The following is a 25,964-nucleotide window of genomic DNA, read 5'->3' as shown; positions in this document are numbered from 1 at the left end:
CTCGCCGCCCCGCCGCCGGCGTGCCGCGGTCCCGCCGCTGACACCGCGTCCCGCTTCCTGCGCCTGGATTTTCCCCTCTTGGCACGGGGAGAGGAGTCGCCTCCGCCCGGGGTTTCCGCTGTTACCATCGCATCGGCAACTCGCGAGCCTCCGACGGGGATTATTTACACCGGCGGCGGCGCCCACCCACCGCGGCCCGGCCCGGCCCGGCCCGGGCGCCGCCTGAGGGCTGGAGCGGCGCGGAAGGAGCGCGGAGCTGCCCGTGACTGTCCCGAGCGCGGCTCGGCTGCCGGCCGCCGGCCCCCCCCGAGACAACAGCGACAAAGGAGGCTGCGGCCGCGGGATGTCCCTGCGGCGGGGGCTCTGAGCGGCGCCGCCCGCCCGCTCCCTCCGTCCTCCTGCCGCCCCCCGCGGAGGGGGGGGGGCGAACCTACCCCCCGCCCCCCCACCCGCGCCGTTTCCCTGTGGGCTCTGAAGTTGGGGCAGGGTGGGGGGGGCCCGCCGCCAGAATTGAGCTGCGGAGGAGCCCGGCGGCGGCCAGAGCCATGTTCCCCCAGAGCCGGCATCCCGTAAGTACGGCACCGGGCGGGCCCGGGCCCCGGCGGCGGCGGTGGGCGGTGGGCGCCCGCCCGACTTGCTCCGCGGCTCGGGGAGAGCGGCTCCGCCCGCGCGGCGGCGGCCGCCGGGGCAGGGGAGGGGCCAGCGCCCCCTCTCCCCTTCCCCCCCCCCTTTTTTTTTTTTTGTTGTTTCATACGCAACTTATTTGCTGGGGAAACGGCGGCGGTGTCAACCTTGCCGTCGGGCCGCTCCCCGCCGCAGTCGGCGCCCGGGCCGGGCCGTGCCCCCTGGGCGGGGAGGAGCCGCCCCGCCCCGCCGCCGGGAGATGGCGGCGAGTGCGGGTGGGCCGGGGCCGCCCGGGGCGGCGGGCGGCGCTGCTGGCCCTCGGCCCCGCAGGCGAGGGGCGGGCAGGTGGGCGACAAGTGCGCGGCGCTGGGGCGGCGGCGGCGGCTCCGTCGCGGGGTGCCGGCCGCCTCGCTTTTGTCTCACCACCGTGCCCCTCTCTCTCGCCCGCGCCCGCCGCAGACGCCGCACCAGGCTGCGGGTCAGCCCTTCAAATTCACCATCCCGGAGTCGCTGGACCGCATCAAGGAGGAGTTCCAGTTCCTCCAGGCGCAGTACCACAGGTGAGCGCCGCGGGCGGCCCGGGAGGGGGGTCCCGCTGCCCGGCCGGCTGCCGGCGGCGCGGGGCTGTACTGAACCGCCGCGTCCAGGCGGTGGCGCGCGGCGCAGCGCGGCCGTTGGCCGGCCGTTAGCCGACCGTTGGCCGGTCGGTGCGGGCCGGCGGCCGGGCCTGGCCGCCGCTGCCGGTAGTCGCCGGCCGGTGCTGTATGAGGCGGCGCTGGGAGAGCCGGGGCTGTGGCTAGGGTTTCGGCGGAGAGCCGGAAGTTCAGTAGGAGGCAGTGTAATCTTGAGGATAGAGCCGAGGGGGACCGTGCTGACTTGCTGCTTGGGCACCTGTGAAATGGTGGTAATGCCGGAGCTGAAGTCGCTCAGAACTTGTATACGATTAAAAAAAAAAAAAGAGATTAGGACACCCTACGTCGAGGGTTTTCTAAACTGCTTTTGGGAGGAGACCAGCTCTAATTCTGTGGCACAGGCCATTCAGGGGACTAATTCTCATGTTTGCTCTTCTTTGTGTGTGGTGTTAATGCGAAGAATAATAAAATCCCAGCATGCGGTGCTTAACCGAGAAACGTTGTAATAGCAGCAAGTATCGGAGTGCTTCCGCCGAGTTAACATGAGTCGACTGAAGTCATGACATTCACTTTAGATTGCTGCGCTGTCCTTCGGACACTCGTGTTGCGAGTGTTTGTGCTTGTTGCCGAAGTCCCTACCTCAGCGTGTTTAGGATATGGGTGCTGCTTGTTGCATACATAGGGCATTTGGCGTTTTGGGGAGAATCTCTTCCTCACAAAATTTGTATTTATGTGCCTCTGCAAGTTGTAGACGAGAGTGAAGTCTCTGCAAGTTTCCGTGTTGGAATTCCCTTGGCTCTGATTAGATTCCGTGTTTCCCCCTACGACACCATAGTCTGAGTCTTATCTATAACTGTTGGCTTGACTAAGCCATTTATTACTTTAAAAATGTAGTGTAAACTGTGAACATTTGTTATTGTAAGTGAAAGATCCTGGCTTACACATTAGCTGCTCCACAGGTTACTTACTAGTGTCATAAAAAAAAATCAGCAGTTTGTTTGAAGAACAAAGGGAACATTGAAGCTTTTCCCCTCAATGACAGTAGTTAGAATTACAAGGCTGTGAGTGATGCGAAATACAAATTCCAAATACAGCTTTTCATTTACGAAAACAAAAATAGAAGACTTACTGGCAAGGATGGCCGAAGCTATTGATTTTCAAGTTGTGGACAAGCTAGCATAAAGTGAAGATTACTTGAGGGTGAAAATTGTAGATATGCCCAAATTGCAATATGAGTTAGCTATAACTTATTAAATGTCAAACAGATATTTTTATTTTACTACTGACAAGAACTTTAGAGAAATTTAGATAATATCATAGCTTGAGTTTGTTGTGCTTCATCCAACTCTTTGTCAGAGCATGAAGATTGCCTGCGTTGTTTTAAGGAAAGTTTGGTCTTGTCTCCTGAATGCTGTTATATGCCTTTTAAGCTGCCTGTTCAGCTTTTGTATTTAAAGGATAAACCAAGTTTCTCTCTGTTTGCATGTTAGTTTATGAGTTTTTCTTAATGAGCTTTTTCTGTCAAAATATGAATAAGGCGGGTAGATGTCAAAACAAATGACATAACACTTACATGTAAGTGTGATCTATTTTGTAGCCTTAAATTGGAATGTGAGAAACTGGCAAGTGAAAAGACAGAAATGCAGAGGCACTATGTGATGGTAAGTAAGTTTGTTTTTTTTATTTCTGTAAATATTTTCTAATACAATTGTTAGCCAGCATGAGGAAGTAACATATGTTTCTTAATTTGCAGTATTATGAAATGTCATATGGATTAAACATTGAAATGCACAAACAGGTAAGGCATTTCATTTTCTAAACCATAAATCTGTAGTCCAGTGTATTTAACTGTAGCTTTTTTATTTATATTTGAATGACAGTATTATATGTCTGAAAGAATGGACTGATTGATAGCTGTGCTTAGTACACCTTTGCTTGCCTACTGTTAAATCAGATATGCTTTAGATTGAGCAACAGTGCTTTCTTGATGTTAGTTCTGCTTTATATGGGTTTATTGTGTCGTTGGCCGAGCCTTTAATATGTAGAACCAGGCTTATGTGTGTATAGCGTATGTTGTGATAGTTGCTCGAATTCTTACCATTTAAAGGTATGAAAAGATTAGTGACTTGTAAAGCTCTGGTTATGACTGAGTTTGCAAGTTCCCATAAAATTCACACTTATGGCCGCTATAATGGTGAATAAAAAGATTATTGAACTGGAACAAGACACTAAGGACCTCGTAAGAGAAGAAAAGCTAAATGATTGCTCAGCCCAGAGGACCCTCAATTGAGTAGTCATTGTCTGCCAAAGAAAGCATTAATGGCAGGGTGTAAGTATTCTGTAGATATGCTGACATTCACTTTTTTCATCAAGATGCTGGTACAATAAGTCTTTCAGAAATCGATGGCCTCTTAAAAAAATTATCATTAGATGAAGTTGCACAGTTGGACACATTTCAAAGTGCAACAATACAATTCTTTCTTGATGTATATGTGCTATTTCATCTAAAACTCTTGTTTCATTAAATTAAAGAGCATGGCTGACCGGCTAGGGCACAGCGAAGAAATTGATTAGTTCAGGCTTCAGATCTTCAGTATATTCAAAGACTTTCATTAAGCAAGCGACTTGCAGACGTGAATTTTGCTGTTGTAACTCTGAACTCTTTGTTGTTGTTTTTTTTTTCCCCCCCTCCCCTAAAAATCTGTATTTGCTAAGGTGATGTTATAATTCCGTGATAGTTTTGTCTGGCCTTTTGTTTTTAGAGATGCAGTTGTTTAAATGCATAATAGTGAAAAAAGCAGAAATATTATGATGATTATATTGCTTTAAAGTAACGCACCGGGAAGGTAGATAGAACAACCGGAGTAGTGCTTGACTCAGTTCTGTACTGTAGCTGCTGTAGTTTCTTTTATCTTCTGTTTCAGAAGAATGCGGATTTTCTGTGAGCTAACTTTTTCAGGCTGAGATCTTGGGGGGCGAGATGCTTGTATGTGGTGTTTTTTGCTTTGTTTTTTTTCTCCTTCCCTCCTCCTAAACAACTTTAAAGCAGACTGCAGCTTACGAGGAAGGCAACATCTCTGTGGGAGCCTTTTTTGGTGCAAAGTGAATGTGTTGTTATTTTCATAAGCTCTTTGAAGAGAACATGTGACCTCCCTAAAGTTAATTCTTGGTACATTTATGGTAAAATCAATTAAGCCCATGAGATGAAGGAGTGTCAGAACTGAAGTTTCCACTTTGACCTTAACATCTGTGTATTGCAAGTGTTTAATGTTCTGTATGCTTGGCAACTATAATTATATATCCAGTATGCAGTGATAACGTAGAGGCTTTTGTGATAAGATTTCTGACAGAGCGTCATACCTGTCTTGGCACTGGTTGGGGAGAATAGAGAACGCTAACTCTGTGTATGCTGTTAAGAAGCACTTAAGAAAAAACATTAAATGGATAAACTTCCCTGGATATGAGTCCTAGGTACTATGCTTTTACATGTTAAGTAAGTCTAGTTTCTGATGAAAGTGCCACCTTCATATTAAAGAATCTTGATTTAAATGCCTGCTATGGCAAATAGTTGCATTACAATTGCATTACAATAGGAGGGCTTAGATTAAAGGAAACAAAAAAACCCAGTGACGTTCTTTCGAATTTCCAGTGCAAACGATAAGTTCTGAGGAGGCATTTGGCAGATAGTAATCATAATTCTTATTAAAACTGGTGACGTCTAGCCCCAAGGGAGTAACCAGGCTCAAATTGATGCTTTTTACTGGCTGATCACCAGCATGGCCTAAGTGCTCATTATGTTGTAGAGAGGGCCTTTGGAGCTCTCATTACGTTTGACAGGAATTCTCTCTGGGGGGAAACTGGGCATTAGCTAGACTCCTGACAGGCTGAAATTATTCCTGCTTTATGGCTTATAACCAAATGCTAGCAAGGCACCGTCAGGGGACACGAAAAATTGTCATTTCTGACAACATCTTTGTTACTGAAAAATGCAGTGATGGGGAAACTTTCCACTGAACAACTTTAATGTTCTTAAGACTTGCCTCCTGTGTGGATGCAACACTTGCTCAGTGTGAAACCTTTTGAGTGGCTGGCCTGCTGTTTTTAAAAACAAAAAATTACACTGCAGCTATGTTACTTTATGCAGTGTGCTGTATGGATCACTGTTAAAGTAGAGTCACTTGGATAAAATGATGTAATTGTAGTTTGCCTGCTCATGAAAGGGTTCATTTCTTGTGCTGATACAGTTCCCTTTGCATTTAATTTGGCAATCTATTATAATTTGGCTGAAATAAAGTTAGTTAAGGCTTGAATGCTGCTATAAACAGACTTAATTGAAGTGAATTTTCCCTACACAAAGAGCTATGTTACAGAGCTTTCCACTTGAATATGTTGCATTTAAGTCAAGAAATGGCTGTGCTAAGGCTTCCTTCACAACTTTAAATTTGCCACTTTGGAATGTTCAGTTGCATAAATCCAGATACTCTTGCTGCATTCACCCTACTGGCTGAACAGTGGTCAGGGAATAAATAATCTTTTTGGCATATTTATGGCATATTTAAGAATTTCAAAGGTTAGTTCTACAGAGAATATTACATGTGCATTGTTTGTTTTCAGATGTTTGCTTTTATAAACCTGAATAGTTGATGAGTAATGTTTGCATATCTGAAATGGAAATGAGCACCTGAGAATGTTTAGGATAGGTACATGTGATTCAGATACCATTTTCCTATGCATCAAGAAATCATAATGAGTAGGGGCATTTTGTGTGGTTTTAAGTTCCCCTTTTGTGTTATTCTGTCCCAGTCCGATTTTCCCATTGTGAAGCTGTGGCTAGCAAAGCAGTTGCAACAACTGCTCCTGCAAAGATGTGGAGTCTGTTGGATGTTAAAAATCCTACTGTACTAAAGGATTGCTGCCCTTGGCTATTAGGGCAGTTCCTCTTTATTTTCGCCAACAATGTTTGTCGTCTTCTGTCATGAGTCAGAAGATAAGACTTCCTGTATGTTTAATGCCCAGATTGTTTAGGTGCAAGATTAGCATTTGTTCAGTGGCAGGCAGCCAAAGAAAGAAAAATTTATCATTGCTGAACCAACTGACAGACTATATGAGCTACTACGGTATTTGTTTCTGCTATCCTAAAAGTGGCAGGTGGGTCTCCTTCTCTTTGGGCAGATTATTATGATCTTTGTGACCTGCCTCGAGGCAAACCTGTCGTTCAGTACCCTGCCTCCTGTAGAAAGTGCTAAAATACAAGCTCCTGAACTGTATTATGATAACGAATTGTACAAGAGTTGGAACGTTTTTGTTTGGACCATTTTATCAAATGGTGTCTAGCGCTCTATGGGCAAGGCCTAAATTTTCTACTGGTATCTCATTGGAACATCAGTGTCCAGGAGAGTGGGTTAAATAGAAAGGAATTAAGAAGCTTAGTTAGCTCTCTACAGCTCCCTAATAGGATAGCAGTATTGTTGAAAGGGATTTAAAGATTTTTTTTTTGGTCTTTTTTCTACTTGCTTTTTAATTATTGCAATGAAAACCTTCATGAATTCTAAAGGTTTTGATGCTGCCAAATGAGTGTTTCAAGAGGCTAATGTTAGAGTTGGCTCTTGCTGTAAGGCATGCAGAACCAGTTTTTTTTATTTAAAAGGGCAAATGCCAAGATTAGTTGGGATGTAATGTCTTCTCTCAAAAATTGTATTTACTGTACAAATACTGGATTTCTAAGTGAGTACAGTTAGATCAATAATACTGCTGTTTCGGCCACAAATACAGTTACCAGTTTGAGCAAGGAGGGAAGACCAGAGTAATGAGTTCAACTTTCTCAGTTTTTGAGTTACATTTAAGTCTGAGATTAACGTCGTTAGGGAGTTATCTTACAGATTTTCAGGCACTACGGGAAATACCTCTCCATGTAGCTTTTAGATAATCACATTACCAGATAGTATCTATTATATCAGGTTTTGGATTTACTTTATATACAACGTAATCGAAAAAAGTGCATCACAGTATATTGTGTGTACATTAAATACCACACGATCATCTTGCATCATAGATGTGATTTGCCACATTTCAGGTAACCGTGGTGGTGGGAGTGCATTCCTACTACCTATGCTGTCAGACTTCACTTGCATAGATGGAACTTAACATTGGCAATAGTCTGTATGGATGTACTTCCTTTACGGACTAGTTTGAGAGGCAAAAAGGTTTGCTTATGTCTTTTAGGACTGGGAGAGACATAAGTGAGAAGGAGGACATTTCATGAACACGGAGTGTTTCTTTGACAACAGGTCTCAGGAAAAACTTAGTGTTCTCTTTTGCTAGTTGTAACAGCAAATCAAAGCTGAAAGGCTGAGCATCTGAATCACCTTTTCCCCCCTGCCCTGCTCCAGCAGTGAAGTAGGTGTAGTAAGGGGATAAAAATGCTTTATACCTCTTGTGCAAAAATAGAAAATAGGATCTTCCAGGTTTGTTGGTAGGTGGCCACTGACATGTAGTGAAAGCCTTCAAAAAATCTTAGGTTAAGTGGCGCTTATGGAGCGACTGTACGGTATGAAACTGTTATTTTAGAAGTAATAGCTTTAAGTAGAGCTGCTAACGTCATCTTTCTACTGAATGTAAGATTTGGAAATATCTAATGACAATTATGTCAATAAATGTTACTGTTTGCATCTTTTGTGTCACGCTTCTTAGTTGGTCTTTGGATGTAGCTGTTTGAGCTGTAGTAGTTGCTCACATACTTCCTTTCAGAAAAGGAGAACTAACAGTTGATAGGGAGAATTTTTTTTATCTTTCAAGATGTGTGCATCGAAACAGCTAGTTTAATAAACACATCCTTAAGAGTATTCCTTGGCTATGGCTTTTAAAGTACCTAAATGCAAGTGCTTCCATGTTCAGTCTGATTTGGAAAACTGTGGTTGAGTATCAGTTTTCCATCTTTAATATTTTGTGGAGGTCTGTTTATATCACATCACCTGTTATCTGTGGGCAACATGTTCCAGTGCTTCACTTGTTGAGAAGAACTTTTTCCTTAACTGATTAGGATTTTCCTTGCTGCACTGATGACTATCTTCTTTCTTCTGTGCACCTTGAAGAGGAATGTTGCTCCATCTTCTCCGTAATAAATTGTTTGGTCGTTGAAGACAACAATAAGATCCTCCTCAGCCATCACCAGCCCCCCCACCCCCAGCTTTCTCTTCTTGAGACTGAACAAATCTGACTTCTTCCTGGTGCGTTGCGTGCTCTAGCTCCCTGATATCTTAGTGGCATCACTTAGTCACTCATTCCAGTTTGTCAGCATCTTCCTCTTACTGTGAAGCCCAAAACTGGGTGCAGTACCTGTGGGATCTTGAGTGTTAAAGGTGGGGGGAACAGCTGTTTCTCTGAACCAGCTGGCTGCACTCGTACTGTTACCTCCTAGGATGAGGTTAGCATCGTCCCAAGGTTGTGATGCTGCTGCATGTTCCATTTGTCCTCCAGGACCCCCTGCGCTCTCTTTTGCAAAACTGATTTTTAGCGTGTTATTCTTCTGGCTCCTCTGTCTGTGCTGTTGCAAGGAGTGGGTCTCCTAGGGGCAGAACCAGCAAGGCCTTTGTGCTGTCTCTGTCAAGGACGACCTTGGCAAGGAGCTTCACAGATCTAACATGCAGTGTGTGTGTTTTTGTTAAAGAGGCTGATTTTGTTTACTTTGAACCTGATTTTCATTATCTTTTGCCCCTAATTCTCAGAGGAGACAAGTAAACACCTGATGTCTAGCTGCCTTCTCTGTGCACTCAAAGTTTTATAGGCCTCTGTAATATCCCATCTATGTTGACTGTTTGGGCAGTCCCAGCCTACACAGTTTCTAAAGTACAACTTATTCCATAGCTTTACTCATCAACTTTGCTTCTCCCTAAACCTCTTTCATTTGCAACATAGCCTTTTTGAAATGAGGGACCTAGAACTACCTGCAGTTCTCTGGGTATGGGTGAAGCAGATATTTATGTAATGGTATAAATGGTGTAATGCTGTTTTCTTGGTTTTTTTTTTCTTTGCTCCTTTAGTAAGCAATATCTGTGTGTGTGCATGTGTAGGTTTTTTTTTTCTGCCACCGAACGCTGAACTGCTAGAGTCATCTTTCATGTTTCCGAGATCTTGCTCTTGAGTGAAACTAGAAGCCCTCATTTTACACTAAGGCTAGTAGTGGATATTCCCCATGTGTGTAACTTTACATCTGTCTATACAGAATTTTTTTCATTGCCCATTTATTCTTGTAAAGTCCTTCTGTGATTTTTTTTTTTCAGTCAGTTATTGTTGTTGCTTCGAATTCTTTGGAGAACACACTTTTTAAATACTGTTTACTCTTTTCCTGGCTGCACTGCTGAACATATTCATACAACAGGTTGTAATACAGGCATCTCTGCCACTCTACTGTAGACCGCCCTTGGACAGTTTACCTCTGCCCCGATTTGTAATTTTTGGCCATTATTTATCCATATATGGCATAGTGCTGGTAGTGATTGAAGAGCAAACTTGCTTGGTAAAATTGAATTTATTCTTTATTGAACTCTAGTTTAAGTCTGACTACTTAAAAAAAAAAAAAATGTGTGTATATATTTCCTGAGTGGTCTTTTCAGAAAAAAGACCTAATGGTGAAGTTCTTGTTTGCTTCTGTCTTCTTACTTAAAAAGCAACCTTCTCTGTTGCTCTGTCAAGATTCCTGCAGCCAGGAAAAGAGTATTGAACTCTCTTGTTTGGCACTATAAAAATAATTTGTTGATGGGCAAATAGAATAAAAAATTTTATAGCATTATTTCATAGAGTAGTATTTTTTGAAGTTAACTATTGGGGCTTATGTTAGTTAGCAAGCCTAGTTCTTAAGGGAAAAAAAAAACATGTTATCTAGCATGGGGAGAATGATTTAGGAAAAAATATTAGTTGGGTAGGTTTCACTGAACTTTTTATAATGGATAATAGTATTCTGCAGGTAATGATAAACTGAGCAGTATTTAAGAAACCTCTGATCTCTAGTTGAGGGATCAGCTGAGTTACTCAGCCTTTCTTAAACATTTTTCAGAAGTGTGAACAGTTAGCACAAATAACTAAACTGCAAATGAAAGTTCTTAGGTGTGTTGGGTGGGTTACATATAGGGGCTGCTATATTATGTAGCAGCAAAACAGAAAATTGAGGTTAATGTGTGTTCTGAGTGGATTTTTGGTTGTTATATTTTAAAACCCTAGCAGCATAGAATTGGTGGTGGTGGGGGTTAATCTTGTTGCGTCGTCTTCCTGAAGCTTTTTGATGTCTGGGTAAACAGTTCATCAAAGCAACTTACTTGTAAGGTGACCAGTCAGTGTATTGACAGGAACAGACACAATAGAAAACTGCATTAGGAGGCAAGCCGTTGGGATTTGCAGTAAATATATTACAGAACACAAGTGAATTGCCGATACTGCTTGTTTAGCAGTTTGCAAGGGCAATGGCAGTATGGATTTTTGAATTAGAAGGGAAGGACTGTTCTTTCTCTGTGCTGGAACATCTAGTTGATGGCTGAGGAGAAAATTGATTTAGGGAACAAAACGCTGCTGCGTCTGCTTGTGCCGATTTAAAGGCTTAATGGATTAGCAGGTGAAAACAAAAAGGTAGCTTTCAGTTTTGGAGAAGGGGAGCAGAATGGGTATACTTGTTTAGCTGCATCTTGATCAGGTATTAAGTCTATGAGGAAACCTGCTTTCGTTAGGTCAAGATAAGGAAAGGACATCCAAAGCAGTATACCTTTTATAGTCTGTGGAAGTCTACTTACTTGTGGAATTGTTTTTAAGTATTGTGAAAACCCCAAATTGCTGCGGTCTGTGCTTCCTTGTATGATGATCTCAACCTTTTTAAAAGTGAAGGCTTGAATTAAATACCACAATTTCTTGGGAAAAATAACTTAATTCAAAGATCATTCTTTTGTGGTGTTGCCACAATGATTTCCATTTACAACAAAGTTAAAAAAAATTCAAACATTAATTTATTGCTGTCCTTCTTTGGCATATGTGGGTTTGGGTGTAAGGTGGTTCTGAATCTTTATTTTTTTAAACTATTTTGTGCTGCTAGCCATTACTTTGCAGACAGCTAGCTGTCTGTGGCCTCCACATGATGGACATAAATCTCCAGTTAAGCAAATTCTTCAATTAAAAAGAGCTTTTAACTCTTCTATTTCAGTTTAGGGCTGCAAGCTGAATTGTAGAATTGCAGGGATAAAAAGGATGAGTGTCATTCCTGACAGAGTACTTGTCCAGTCTCTTAAAGATTTAACAATAGTGGTGACCTGCAGACTGTCTTGATGAAGTGTTCAAGTGCTTTTCTGTCCTTATTATTGAAATATTTCCTTAATAATAGCCTGGATCTAGTCTGCTAAAAGTTCAGCTTCTTCCTCCTTATTTTGCTCAATGTGCATAGGGAGACCAGATCATTCCCTTTCTTTCCAGAAGCCTTTTATGTACCTCTACAGTCTAATGATCCTTCTCTGAGCGTTGCCCAGGTGAGGTACAGTGCCCAAAATGAGTGCAGTCTTCCAGTGGTAGAGGCATCCCCATACTGAATAGCACAGAAAGTTTACTTACCATATGACTCAATGTGGTAGCCTTTTTTGCAGTAGCGTACCATTAACTTATGTTTAATTTCTGATCCACTGTGGCTGAAATATTCTTTCCTGATCTGTTTCCTCATGCATTGTTTATGTTCCTGTTTAGTGTGCTGTGATACCTTATGCCTGTTTATCCTCTTTTTTCTCTTCTTCCCATTCTGTGAAGAGTGAGTTGTGAATCTGTCTTCTAGCACATTTAGTCTTTCTCAGCTTGAAGCTCTCTACAAATTAGTAAGCATGAAATATCTTCACTTATCCTGATTCTTAAAGAAAATATTGACAAATATCGGGCCTGTCATCCGTACAGAACTTGCTCATTCTTCTAAAAGAGAAGAATGTATCCATTGGAGGTTTAATCATCAACAGGTTTTGTGCTTGTTCTCATGAAGTTTTAGCTAGGCTGTGTTATTTCGGTTGTTCCTACAAATGTCACAAATGTCAAATTTTGAAGACATTAATATCATCTGCTTCTCCTCTTAGCCATAAAGGCTTGTCAGAATCTGCATTAGTCTGATGTTTTTTATTCTTGAAAAACCCTTGTAAGCTGTAACTTATCTCTGTTTCACCTCACAGTTTACAGATATGGGCCCTTTTCGTTTTCCAAACTTCAGGAATAGTAATCAAGCTGGAGTATCTCAGCTCCTTCATTTGTTTTTGTGTCTTTATTAGACATTATGCTTTCATAGTTTTCTATCCGCCTGTTGGTTTTAGGTCTGCAAGGTGGGTCCACTAACTGCTCAGATTTCACTAGTGTGCTTTTTTTACCCTTAATGAAGTTCATTGGGCCTAGTCAATTTGAAAACATTAACTTGAACGTTCTCTAATCTGTTCCTTTCCTGTCTCAGCAGCTACAAATTACTAGTTACATAAGGTCAATGTATTAATTATTTGGTTGCTAATGATTCTTGTGTAGTTAAGATATACTCAAAAAGAATAGCTTGTCTTTTTGACTGTACCTCTTCTGTAAGTAAAGGGATCAAGCCCTTTTTTGTTTTTCTTCCTACTATTTCACCCCGTAGAGCACTTAGTTAACCTTTGCTGTCATTTACTTGTGGCACATAATTTTGTAACTATGTGCTTGTGCTGTATGTATTTGTACTTCCTCACCTGACCTAGTTTCTACTTACTTCTTGTATGCTCCCCTCTTTGTGTGAGGTCAATTAAAAGTTTGGAGTTAAGTTTCTTGGTACAATTCCATCCCTCCCCTTTCCTCTATCCCCCCTTCTTCTCTTCTCAGATGGATTATCTCTCATCTTAATCTCACAGTCAATATTGCTTCCTAAACAAACTTTCAACTCTCCATAATGCCTCTGTCTTACCCCTCAGGAACAGATCCTATAAAGCCGAACTTTGCCGTTCTTAGTTTATAGGCATTTGTCTTCCTGAAGTATAGCTTTATTTTTATTCCTTTCTGTCCCAACGATTGTAAACCATACAGTGATTGGCGGTTCTGCCTGGACGGTTTTAAACAGTTCTTCTCTATTAGAACCTAATCTAGAGGGTATTTTTACTAGTTTACTCTGAGAGTGGAAGAAAGTTATTTGGGACAACAGATGTGTTCCCAAGATTTTGAATGGGTTTCCAAGCCTTTTGCCTATGTTGAAAAAATCCCCATTATTTTTTACCTCCCCTCCAAGTTCTGTGTGCAGGATAATTCTGCTAGTTGCTAACAAAAGACTTTAACGTGTCTTCCTAAGTTGTTGTTCATTAGCCGGTCACCTAATAGCACCGAGAGCTCCCCTGCCTGCTGCTTAATTACCCCTGGTCTAATACAAGTCTAATTACCCCTGTATTCTGGATCTTAATGTGAGCACTACGTGTTTGAGGTTATATACCACAGCTTTTTAGTGTGTAATTAAGTATTACTTGAATGCTGTAGGTTTTGGTCATGTGATGTTGCAGTAATGTAAGAAGACACTTTGTGTGGACTACAGTTATTGATGTAGAAATAGGTCCTCAGGACTGCTGCTTTTAAGGGTCAGTGCTGACATCTTCCAGCTGTTAAAGGAAAGTTGTCAATTTGGGCATTGTTATGAACACCTTTTAAGGCCTTCAGTTGTTTTGCTGTGATATGGCAAGTTTTTGAAACTGAGTTGTGAACATGTATTGTAAAGTATTACGAAGAGAAGTATTGTAGAAGTGTGAAGTTAGATTTAAAATACATAAATCCATGTGGCATACCTGGCAAATTCAGTTCAACTTTGTAACTTTTTGTGAAGTGCTAGTGAATGTGGTGTATTAATTTCTTTTCCCCTTCCCCTCCCAGAATTTCAGTCCCGTGTCTTGAAGTGTGGTTTGTCTTGGGTTTTGTCACATTGCATGCTTACGGTTCTATCCAGGTATAAATTCTACCACTATTATAACCTTATGTGAGTGTTAATAAGGAATACATTCTGACTGGGAGTTTCATTATTGTCTTGAGTACTGTAAAAGTATGTGCTTGGTCTGAGGAACTTTTAAGCTCTAATTTTTGGAAGCTGAGTAACTCTAGGCATTTCTCCAGCTATGCAACAACTCTGGCTTTCTAATGCCTTCCCAGTGAAGTGGCTCAGTGTGGCAGGTGATGCAAGGATGTATACAGACATTTGAATGTGGCTTTTGGAAAAGAAAATAAGTAGGAAATGGTTTTGAAATATGTCGTAAACCAAACAAGGCTAATAGAACCCCTTTCTGACAGGGGCACAGTAGGTACAGGTGTGCTGCTTTTTATGATGGATAATTTTAGAGACATGGTTTCTTCTAGAGTTTCTTCTAGAGTTCTTGGTTTCTTGCCACCCTAAGTGTGGCAAGTGAGGGTGTAGTTTTGTGGAAAGAGGATATCTCATCTCATAGCTCACTGCTGCCAGAAAATCTCTGCTCCCAGCTGAGTGCTCCTGGTGTTTCCTTTTAGCGGCTCTCCTACCTGATAGATGCCTTCTGTGAGCCTTATTTAACTCGCTAATCTGGTAGTTCCCTAATGTGGCCCTTCTACCTCCTTTGGTATTGTTTTCTGCTCGACTGGTGAGTGGAGGTGTTGGGCAAGTCCCAAAAGTCTCCCGGCAGTGATGTGAAGTGATAGATGTATGCCTCCAGAAATAAATTCAGTTCAACTTGGTAGCTTTTTGTGGAGTGCTAGTGACTGAAATGAGCCTAGGATTTGCTCAGCATTTCATGGAATCTAAATAGAAGTGGGATCTGGAGATGGAGGGGGAGTATATGGGGAAAATAACTTGGAAGTAAAATATAGCTCTGCTGCCTGGCTCGGATGTTCAAACATTTCTGTGTGTATTGAAGGTTAGTCATGCAAAGAAAACATTGGAACTAAAATACTGATTAATAGAGCTTTTGTAGCTTTCTATGAGCGCTCAAGCAAGATTGGGAAGATGTGATAACTGTCCTGTTTAGCCCACTTTGAGAAGAGTATTGACACTAAAGATGTGTGAAAGGAGCTCTTTAGCATCCTGACAACAGCTTCATTCTTGCCAGTTGGCTTGTGTTCAACAGCATTTACAGCTGCAAATGGGATGGGCAGTTGTTTACAGAGGTTGGTTGAGTGCTATGTAGCAGCTTGCTTTAATACAGAGAATTGAAATTAGACGTCTGAAATGTATCCAGTCACTGCACTTTGTAGCTGAATGAAGTCCAAACCCATGGTAGACATTTGATAAGTGTAGCTGCAGATTTGTACATCATATGTAGCTTATGCTTAAATAACATGACCTTACTGTAATTTAAACTTACATAAAGAGACTTCAGAGAAATGTAGCTTGGGTAATGAAATAAAAATATTAATTGCACTCCAGAAATTATCTAGTGTTCTGTGTCTTTGTCACTTGGAGGTTTTGTTCTGCTAACGTTTCTGTTGCTCCTTCCTCTCCCCACCCCTGTCTGCAATATGTTGGTGTTTTGGGGTTTTCTTTGTAGCTAAAGATTTTTCACGTCAGCTTTCTGGAGTTCTAATATCATCCTTTTGTGGGTGGCTGACCTTGTGATTAAAGCATGCAGTGCAAATGTGAGGCAGAGGGAAAGCTGTATTTGTTAATTATATGTCATGTTAAACTGACAGTTTATGCCCAAAATACAGGGATTGTTCCAGTTACTGAAATGAGTGCTACTCTTTGCTGCTTGACAGGTTGAATTCCAACTCTCTGTTGAGAATAAACCTTCCCACTCCCTCCTATTGGTGAGAATGTTAGTAATGACAGTGTTTATAATTTAAAATGTAGTTTGAAGGCCAGCTTCCACAGTTTGTCGCATACTGGTTAATATGGCTGTAAAGAGGAGATGAATGTGGCTACTTCTCTGAGTCTATTACTCAAGAGGCCTGTAAATTTGATTGGCTGTTACAATTCCAGCAGAATCATTTGATTTGAGAGCAATAGAAAGATAAGATATCCAATTACCCAAATGATTTGCAGGGTTAGCCAACGTTGTCATGGAGACACGAGTTGGAACAAATTAAATTTTAAGCAATAAAATAATCTTAAAGCACGTCTGGGAACAAGAAAATTTGGCAGTGGCACTTACCTGAATTGAATCTTAGCTTGACACGCTGTTGTTTGACATTGATATACTATAGGGGCTTAAACTTTTAAGCGGCATGTTGCCTCTATTTTTTTCTTCTTACAGCTGTTGCCAAAACATTGTAGTGTGTTAGTTTTAAATAAAAGACCATTAATAATAATATATGCTTATCTCTGTGCTCAGTGTGGATTCAATAACTCACAAACAGCAAAGTTCATAGAATGCTAGCCTTAATCATTTGAGGCTTTTGAATATTTAAGTTTTGAGATTTAATTATACCTGCCCCCCAATTGTTAGCAGCAAAACTTTTTGTAAGTGCTTGAGTCTTTCTCTAGCACAGTTCTAGAAAGCGTGCAGAGAGCTAAGCGCTGTGGAATGCCTCTGTTTTCTGCATGCTCTATAAATATATATGCTTTTTTGCTGTTTTTTGAAGATCTCAATCACAGCAAGAATAAAGGCTTCACTGTTTAACTGTACTGCTTATTTCAGCAGTTCTGCTGGAAAATGAAAATACAAAGTTTAACTGATGAAGACTAAAATAGGCACACCCAGTTTCTTGCCCAGGATTTGTTAAATGTAATATTTAACTGACTTCTGGTTTGTGACAGGGATTTAAAAACGGTTAAACATGTCCCATAAATAGGTCTTTTAGCTGCATGTCTGTTAGACAGATGGAGATGAAAATTGGTCTGAGGTCAAGCCATTTGCAGTATTCTTACAGCCTTCGATTTTCCTCTCATCCTCACCACAGAACATGTCAAATGATTCAGTAATGACCAAAAGTGCAATACTGACCTTTACTCCCTAGCGGATTACTATGTTACATGGTATAAATGGCAGGAAGTGCATTTGGTTTATCCAAAAGGATATCCAGTGTTGTACTTGGCTTTCCATGTGTTGAAAGTGTAAGTGGAGGCAGAGTACTTTAGAACTACCTTTTAAAGCTTTTGTAAATACGATGTGATGAACTTTTTTTTTTTTGGTGCAGTAAGGGCTATTTCTCTGATTTTTCTCTTTAAAGGGATGAATTAAGATGTTTTTTCAGTACCTTAAGTGTTTATGTTGCATAAATTCTATGTCATGTTTGTTCCTACTACAGTAGTACTTGAGTATTTTCCCCCTTTTGTAGTGTTTCCTATTTTTTTTAAAGAAGTATATAAGTAATAAAAAACCCTCACCCCCCAAAACCGTTAAAACAGCATGATCCTGTATATCAAAGTGGCTTATAGAACTAGTAGCTGTAGAAAGGATTTAGAAGAGAGGTTTAAGGATTACAAAAATAGTGAGATTCTGCATGAATACGCTGTCTGATGTTGCTGGATTATCCTGTGGACAAAATGATTTTCATGGAAACAGTATGAAACTTTGCATACAAAGGTTTTGTCTTACCAGCTTTCAGCCAGACAGAATACTTCCCTCATCTTTTTATATGTATTACCAATTGCACAACTTAACATCTGGGGAGTCTTCAGGTATAGCGTAGAAACAAAGCTAATTTCTATAAACATGTAGGATTCTGTACTCTTAAGTAAATATTGCTTCTACAATTCCAGTTGTAGCTGAAATTTTTAACTGAAACATTGTTTTTTCTTGTTTTTGTTCTTTTAGTCATGCTACTCCTTGGCTGTGTTCTTCCAAAGCTAATGACAAATGCGATTCTCAAAATTAACTTAAAATAATCAAAGTAAATAAAAATGTAATAAGTGAGAGAAATCTGTCCTGAAGAAGTGACCACAGAATGCTTTCAAATATTGATCCAATGTTGTGACATAGGGAGTGCAATTTGCAAGTGGGTTAGAATAGGTACCCTCTCTAACTAGATCTTCCCCATAGGGTTCCACAGTCATTTTTGCTGAGCATTGTTTTATAAAGGTAGGCCTAGACAGTTCTAAGGAATTTCAACACTGATAACACAAGAGTTATCATAAAACAAATAACTGTTGCAATAGTATGTTTTGTATAATTTAACTTTTACTTTAGATTAATTCAGGTAGTTATTGATTTCTTGCTGTCAGGGTTGCTTATGCCATAACTGAACTCACTGCTGTGACAAAAACTGTAGGTACTGATTGGAGGGTGGGAGGGAAGTGTTAAAACCCTTCAAGCTGAAGGTTAATGGACTAGTTCTCATGGAAGAAGGCAACCTTCCTCTAAGAGTTGCTCCCTCATGCTTGGGCTTCCAGCATCAATGGTAAAATATACATGGGTAGTAGGTGTGGTGAGAAGTGTAATTAAAGTTTGAGTACTTGTGTTATATCTTCGTTACAATACAAAAATCAATAGTTGCCTATGAAATCATGTTGATTTAAGTACAAGTTCTTATATCATGCTTTGGAAAGTACAGGCTGTCCTAAGGCAAAGTGATCGGGAATAGACTACTGTGAAGGAAAATGCTGTACTATTTAACAAAGCACAGAAAGAAGTTACAAGTGTATGTACAAACTCTTTCTTAACGGCTCAATAGAATGACTTTTGTAAGTGAATCTTATATTTAGGAACTGGTCTGGCTGCTTTATTTTTGTCATTATGTTAAGAATTCACTTTAGCAGAAGATAGATTCAAGTACAAACACTTGAGTTTGGCGAAGGTTAGGTCAAAACATTTAAGTTGTTAATTAGAAGGAATGAAGGCAAAAATTACACAAATGAAGACACAAGCTGTCGGCTCAACTTCATCTTACAAAATACAGCTGAATTCCTTCATGTTAATTTTTAATGATGCTTCAAAAAGGAGGGTAGCACTTCAGTCAGGGGCCTGACAAGCTTGTCGTTTGCTAATAAATGTAAAGACAATGACTGCAGCAGCAAGAACCAGTGAATGAAGTAGTTTTATCATTCTGTGATAGGCCCCACACTCAAGTCCTCTATTAAAAATGAATGTATTCAAGAGGCTCTGCATTAAGAACACAAACAATTAAGGGCACTTGAGATGCTCTGCTAAGAGCTGCTATAGAGCTACAAGGGCTTTCATGAGAGATGCAGTCTTCTGCAGCCTGCTTTACCAGGGAGCTGGAGAGCATAGGCAATTAGTTGTGTTTGTCTCTACTCAAGCAGCCTTCTGCGGAATTCTTTGTTTACTCATTCTTCTGACTGGCCTACATGTCTGAAGATCAGTAGTTAGATAATAGCTTTGTTAAGTCGGAGGACATCTGGAAGTAACTGAGATTTTTGCGGGGGGGCGGGCTACCAAACACATAAGCCCTAAATCTGGAAATAGTGTATTCTAAACCAAGCTCTCTTAGACTCCTTCAAGAAATTTTTACTTTCAAGAATGAAACTCTCTCACTCACTTCTAGAAGAATTGTCATGGCAGTTTTTCCGTGGTGGAGGCTGAATAATGTTTTAGTTACACTAATCCTCTCTATATCTAAATTTAAGATGTTCACCACTTGTACATGGATGAAGAACATCCCTGCTTCAATTCCTTCCCAAACTCTTAAATGAAAAATTAACATGGTAAAGGAGAGACTATCATTAATCCTGAAATCTAGCCCCATTAATAGCATTCTCTTCAAATTTTATATGGTAGTGTGTATGTGAACTGAAACCTTTAGGAATGGGCAAGAAGTGCAGGAGGGTTGAGAAGTGAAGCACCTATGTAATTCCTACTAAGCCTCTGGTCTTGAAAATCCAAGGTTTGTCACATGATCTGAGAATTCCTACAATGTCTGGGTATAGAAGAATGTTGTTGTAGATTTAGTCTGTGTTCAGATCTCTTATTTTTCATGTATTTAAAAGATGGGTGCAACTCATCAGTTGTAACTGTGTGCTAGGTATTTCAGTGAAATGAATTTCAGGGAGTGTATTAAACACAATGTTATTGGTTAGAATGTGCATGCAAAATAGGAGATTTGAGTGCTCTAGCAGTGTTTGTGGATGAGAAATAGTACAATTATGGGATGGCTTACATGGAAGGCTGCCTTTAGCTGTAACTTTTCAGGGTTGATCTTTGTTCTGAAGAGATTTCACCTTCCAAGGTGGAAGTGCATTGTCTTTTGAGCAGCTGAATTTGTATTTAAAGTTATCATGAAGTTTGCTTTTTTTCAGTACTGAAAACAACCTCTTGCAACTTCTGACAGGAGAGATTAGGTGAAATATGTATCAGTACCTAACCTTAGAAACTCATTCGAGGAAAAAAATAAATTTCCGAACATGTTTATGAATGAGAATACTTCCTAAATATTTAAGGACAGCAGATGGAGATGTATGAAATCTCAGAGTGGGTAAATAATTTTAAAAAATATACTTAATTGTGGATTGGAAAGAGCGCTGGTCGACAAACTGCCTTTTAAATATAAGCAGACTTTTGTTGTGCAGTACAGAATAGTCTCTTCAGTTTTCTTCCTTAAGGTGCACTTGTAACAGCAGCAAGGAATCCAAAAATAAACTTTTTTACTTATGATATGTACATATAAGTTTGTTGGAACCACAGATGAGTAGTGGGATGCTGCTTGTATATGATAAGCAGTGATGCACTACTTCAGTAAAGCCAAATGCAGAGGGATAGCTTTTTCCAGCTCTGATGTGAGGGCAGGTATTCTGCTACTGAGACAATTGCTGTAAAAGTAAATATTCTGGGAAAAGGGGGAAAGTTGATTATGCCCTCTGCCTGGTTCAGTGTTCAGCTTTTCAATGTACAGAGAGAACGTCTGCTGAGTATTGGAATGAATAGCAATGGCAAGAGCAGCTCTTCAGATGGGTATTTTAGTTCTTGCACCTGTTCTAAGAGCACCTCATCTGTGCTTTGTGTATAATCGTTTTTCTGTTAGCACTAGAAAGAAAGAATTAGGAATAGCCTAATGTTACCTGTCATACATACTTTGAAAATAAGGGAAGAGTGATGAATTATCATACCTTCACTTTTTCTGCCCCTAATTTCTTATCCTTTTTAGTAGGGTTTTTGTAAAAAAGAAATAATAATTAAAAATCTGTTGGCCCTCCAGTGGGGCTGATCATTAGTATGTAATGGTATGTTCTCTTGTCTTACTGCAAGCTGTTTTGTATGCTATGTTATTGCAATGAAGTTCAGATATATTTGGGACCTGTTTGGAAAAACAGTAACGTAGACAAGTTGCATGTTTTAAAAACAGTTCAGAATAAATTCTTTCACAGCTATCATAAGGATACTTATGTATCAGGATTGCTGAATAGGGAGGTTCTTGTTTAGGCTATAGAGACTGAAACAACTTTTCAGTGGAAACAGTTGAGTGTTTTTTCCTTTTTCCTTTTATCATCAGCTATCATTCTTTCTGGCTTCTATCCTGAAAACAAAGCCAATCTCATCCATCTAGGACAGTGAATTTGTTGGAAGCCAAGTATCTTCTCTCCAATTATACTATCTTTCTATAGCTGATACACCTGCTATCTGTATCCAAAAAGCAATATATGTGGGGAAAAAGCCTTTTGAGTAGGTTCTTACAATTGCCTAGGGGTCCTTAAGTTAATGTACACTGAAAGTACCAGCAGATTTCCTTGTAGTTAAGTAGTTAATATAACTTCCCAGTGCTATCTTTGCTAGTAGCTTACGTAACACTAGTACAAAAGGCTATGCTTAGAATGATGGATATTTTTATGGTCACAGGCCAAACAAAATGGGAACAAACCAAAGCTGCTTAGTGTCGAGTATTGTGTGAGATGGCAGATCTTTACATCACGAGAAAGATACCTGTGCCTGCCCCTGCCTTGTGTGGGGAAGAAAGGCTGCTAGAAAGCAAGTGCCTCTCCGTTGCCCTTAGAGAAGGAGTGTTTTTGTCCTGGGAAGAATTCATCTCAGACATGAAGGGGAGATTCTTGTCTCTGCAAGACTTGAGTGTTGATATCTGGTGGAAGCTGATGCACCCCACATGACCAAAGTCAGTTACTTGACAAAGAGATGGTGTGTTGCAAGTCTCAGTGCCGTCAGATACTACTGCTATTATTTCTGAGGTGGGGAAGGAGGTGTTAAAGCTAGTCTGCTGTATTTAGACCCCAAATCACTTGTCTCCTGAGAGAGAAAAGCCGAATGTGGCTTTTGTTTCCTAATTACTGCTTGACAGACGTGTAAAGATCAGCACATACAAAAAAATCTGTTCCTAAGAAATATGGGATGAGGGGAGGGTTTGAGGAAAGGCTTAGCAGATGAATTGACAATGGTTTCATCTAACTTCTTAAACTTTAATCTTTGTTTGGGTTGTGGAATTTTGTTTCGGGGAAAGCCTAGCAGTTCTCAACAGTGATTGCTTATTTGCTGTATCTTTTAAAAAACAAAGCAAAATCTGACTTAATGATATGACAGAGCATGGCAAGAACTATCCGGAGTATCAGGGATACAGGCTGGGTTCAAATCTAGATAGTAATTTTGATTTTGTGCGACTGTGTTATAATGACTGCAGGAGATCTTTTTAAGAGAAAACTACAGGGGTTGTGAAAATACCTTTTTGTAGGAGTTGAAGTTCGATGTGCTTTTGAAGTCCTCTTTAAGACTTGAGCGTTAATTATGATAGCAGTTCTGAACAACTGGCAGACGTGTAGGTCTCAAACTGTAAACCTTAAATATTGTCGTTAGCTGGCCTTACTGTGTCCCAACAAAAACCCTATTCTCAGGTCTATGTTGAAGATGGAGAACCAAGAGTGGGAGATAGATAAAGCTGATAAAAAGTAGACCTCAAACGTTTTATCCTGCTGTGCTCTCTGTCACTTTCAGTGAGTGATTGTTCCTCTACTGGTTTTTAGGTTTATTGTTCTTTTGTTACCCGTGGTTTCACTAATTTGTTAGTGTTGACTATCACATTTCCTGATCTGGTTCTTTTTCTTTTCCTATCTGCATTATTTTAATTCTCTCAATATGGATGCCTTAGAAATCTGTATCTATTGTCTCCATTCTGCCTCATTTCTGTTTTGGTATTTCTTTTGTATTCCTGATTACTTTTTTTGCTGTCGGCAAAACTAATTTTGCCTTTTAATTCATCTCTTTCTTACTGTCTCTTTCGTCTCTGTGTTCAGGGTACTGGCAGTTTTTTCTCCACATTCATGATTATGCTTATGTCCTTTCCTTCTCTCCCCCCCCCCCATTTTTTTTTCCTTCCATCCTGTTTGTTGTTTTCTACTTATTTGCAGTACTTCCTTGGCAAACCTTCTGTCTTTTGTCTTTAAATGCCTCTTCTAAGAATCCTTCATACTACATCTTGTTTTCAGCCCTCTGTTACGTGTGCTGTTTGTCTCCTTTTGTTGATATATTTGTTTTAATTTTTGCAAGGTAGCTAATCTGTTTTCTAGACTGTAAAGCCAGATACAAGTTTATAGATGTAAAACAGATTGTAAAAGACATTTTCTTCTATGCCTATCACCTTCATGTTTTGCTGGTTAATAGTTTGAGTATTAACAAATCTACCCTTTTAAAGGTTTTATCTTGGATTTAATGGATTTCAGAAAATGCTTTACTTGTTAACGAGCTAGGTACAAGGACCAGATTTGTGCTTAAATGTGTATACAGATTAGGTACTTGAGACATGGCAGATGTCCTAAAGTAGCTAACTAAATCTTTGTCCTGATCTAGGCCTGTATACTAACTGTTTATATTTGCAGTAGTATGAAAACACAGATTGATTTTTTTCTTGTTGTCTCCAGTGTGTGGACTTAATATGATCCTGTAGACAAGCTGATAAATGGGAACAAGCCTAAAACACAGTTTTAATCAAAATATTTACTTTTTTCTATAGACAGAAATCGCCAAGAGATTGAATACAATTTGTGCACAAGTCATCCCATTTTTGTCTCAGGAAGTAAGTAAAACTGTTCAGCTGTTAAACTGCAATTATATTGCTTTTCTGTTTGCAAATTAACTATTTTTAAGATGTTAATTTTATCACGATGCACAAGTGTAAGGAACATCTGTTATAGCTAAAGTGTGCAAACCCCCTGCTAATTTGGTCTAACAAATCTGAGTTCAAACTAGTGACAACGGCTAGGCCTCATTCATCCTCTGAGGAGAGGGGGAGTCCATAAAATATTATCAATGTAACAAAATGCTTTCACTTCTAATTGTGATAATTGCTTATCTGGCATTCAATTGTCAAATGTAAATGCAGTGAAATAAGAACACTGGTCTTGTCTACACAACTCATATCAAATTTTGATGTAGAAGGTGAGCTCAGATGCAAAACCATGTTCAAGGTTACAAACCTGCATAAAAGATCTAATCTGAATAACTATGATTGTAGCATATTGTAGGCAGCTGCTGTTACGTTTTGAAGCCTGTTATTTTGGATATGCCTTTTCAAACTCTGCAGTTTGCAAAGAGCATTTGTAATTCTTCCTGAGATTGGTGAACCACTTAGTCTTCCTGTTTGAAATTTCAGTAGGTTTTTCTGTGTGCCCGCACAATATTTAAATGTTAAAATTGACACTAATTTGAAGTTGACATTATCGTCCTGTCAACTCAATTAGAGACGGATGATTCATTTGTCAGAAAATTAATACTGAAGTGGCATGGGTAAAGAGGTGAGCTGACTGCCTACAGGGTTCTCATTTGCTTTTGATGAGGTGAGAAATAGAACACTATTGCTTCTTACCTGCATAGGAGGTGTCCTGTAATAGATAGCCTGGACTTTTTCAGAGAAACTGATTGTTTTGATATTTGTGGTCCTGTTTTTATTTTAGTATAATTTGGTGCAGTCAATACTTTAACACAAATTCCCCTTCACACACACCCCTTCTTATTTTAATAGCATCAGCAGCAAGTGGCCCAAGCTGTAGAACGTGCCAAACAAGTGACCATGGCTGAACTGAATGCCATCATCGGGGTACGTGGCCTTCCGGGTCTACCTCCTACAGTGTGTATAACCTGCTTTCATACCTTACTGCTTTGCTATTTTTAAAATAAGCTTAATGTTTTGATATCTAATACTGTTTTGATGCCTAATGCTGCTCAAATGTGTTTGACTTGGTTGCACAGATTTTTAGTAGGGGTTAACTTAAATACCAGTTTCCTGTTTCAGAATGTTCCTTTGTGCAACGATGTAACGCACAGCAGAACTTTCACTGTAAGAAAGATAAACAAGCAACTGTCCTAATCATTATTTGTAGGTATTCTCTGTCAGTTGATCTAGCTACCTTTACCTCATGCCTTTTGTGACAGTTGAGTTCTTGGAGCCTGCACAACTACTCATTCTCCTTTCTTTCTTGTGAGTCTTTCATGAATTTTAAAATAGCGAGCGAATGAAAAGAAACTTCACTTGCTTTTGAAGTAGTATTAATTATCTGACACAATGTTCTAATAGCCTTTCACCAAGTTTGTGCTTCTAAATATGCTGAAATAAGTTAATACTACTTGTGATTGACAACCAGTCACCAGCAAGTCATTTGTTTTGTATTAATGAACTTTGTGAACCACACATTCCTTCCACTGCATGAGTTCATTACCCTCCCGCCACTAAGTCTAGAGTATTTCACATGTTTTCTGCCCTTCCACACTAAGTGAAAGAAGTAGCTGGAACAAGAAGCCGTCCTTTCTGATTTTATTCATATGTGAGCGCCTTGAGCGGATTCAAATTACTCATTTATCAATTTATGTTAATTGCTTGTGAGAAGATGCCCTGCTGGTCTTTATAGTTCCCTCAGAC

General features: G+C 40.1%; 1 protein-coding gene across 4 annotated transcripts in view; it reads left to right on the top strand.

Annotated features, from left to right (window-relative positions):
• Positions 1–272: 272 nt before the first annotated feature.
• The window catches only part of LOC104152774 (TLE family member 1, transcriptional corepressor), a 73,934-nt gene continuing 48,242 nt past the window's right edge, over positions 273–25,964 (top strand). For 2 of the 4 annotated variants that reach the window (XM_068927060.1, XM_068927058.1), the window contains exons 1-6: positions 399–569; positions 1,084–1,184; positions 2,854–2,917; positions 3,010–3,054; positions 24,063–24,125; positions 25,071–25,145. In XM_068927060.1, coding sequence (XP_068783161.1) covers positions 546–569; positions 1,084–1,184; positions 2,854–2,917; positions 3,010–3,054; positions 24,063–24,125; positions 25,071–25,145 — 372 coding nt within the window. In that variant the 5' untranslated portion in view covers positions 399–545. Of the gene's footprint in view, positions 570–1,083; positions 1,185–2,853; positions 2,918–3,009; positions 3,055–24,062; positions 24,126–25,070; positions 25,176–25,964 lie in introns of all 4 variants that reach the window. The other 2 variants (XM_068927061.1, XM_068927057.1) reach the window with 2 other exon arrangements.

This window comes from Struthio camelus, chromosome Z, assembly GCF_040807025.1.
Source record: "Struthio camelus isolate bStrCam1 chromosome Z, bStrCam1.hap1, whole genome shotgun sequence".
Lineage (NCBI taxonomy): Eukaryota > Metazoa > Chordata > Aves > Struthioniformes > Struthionidae > Struthio > Struthio camelus.
This window is presented reverse-complemented; position numbering and strand designations above follow the sequence as displayed.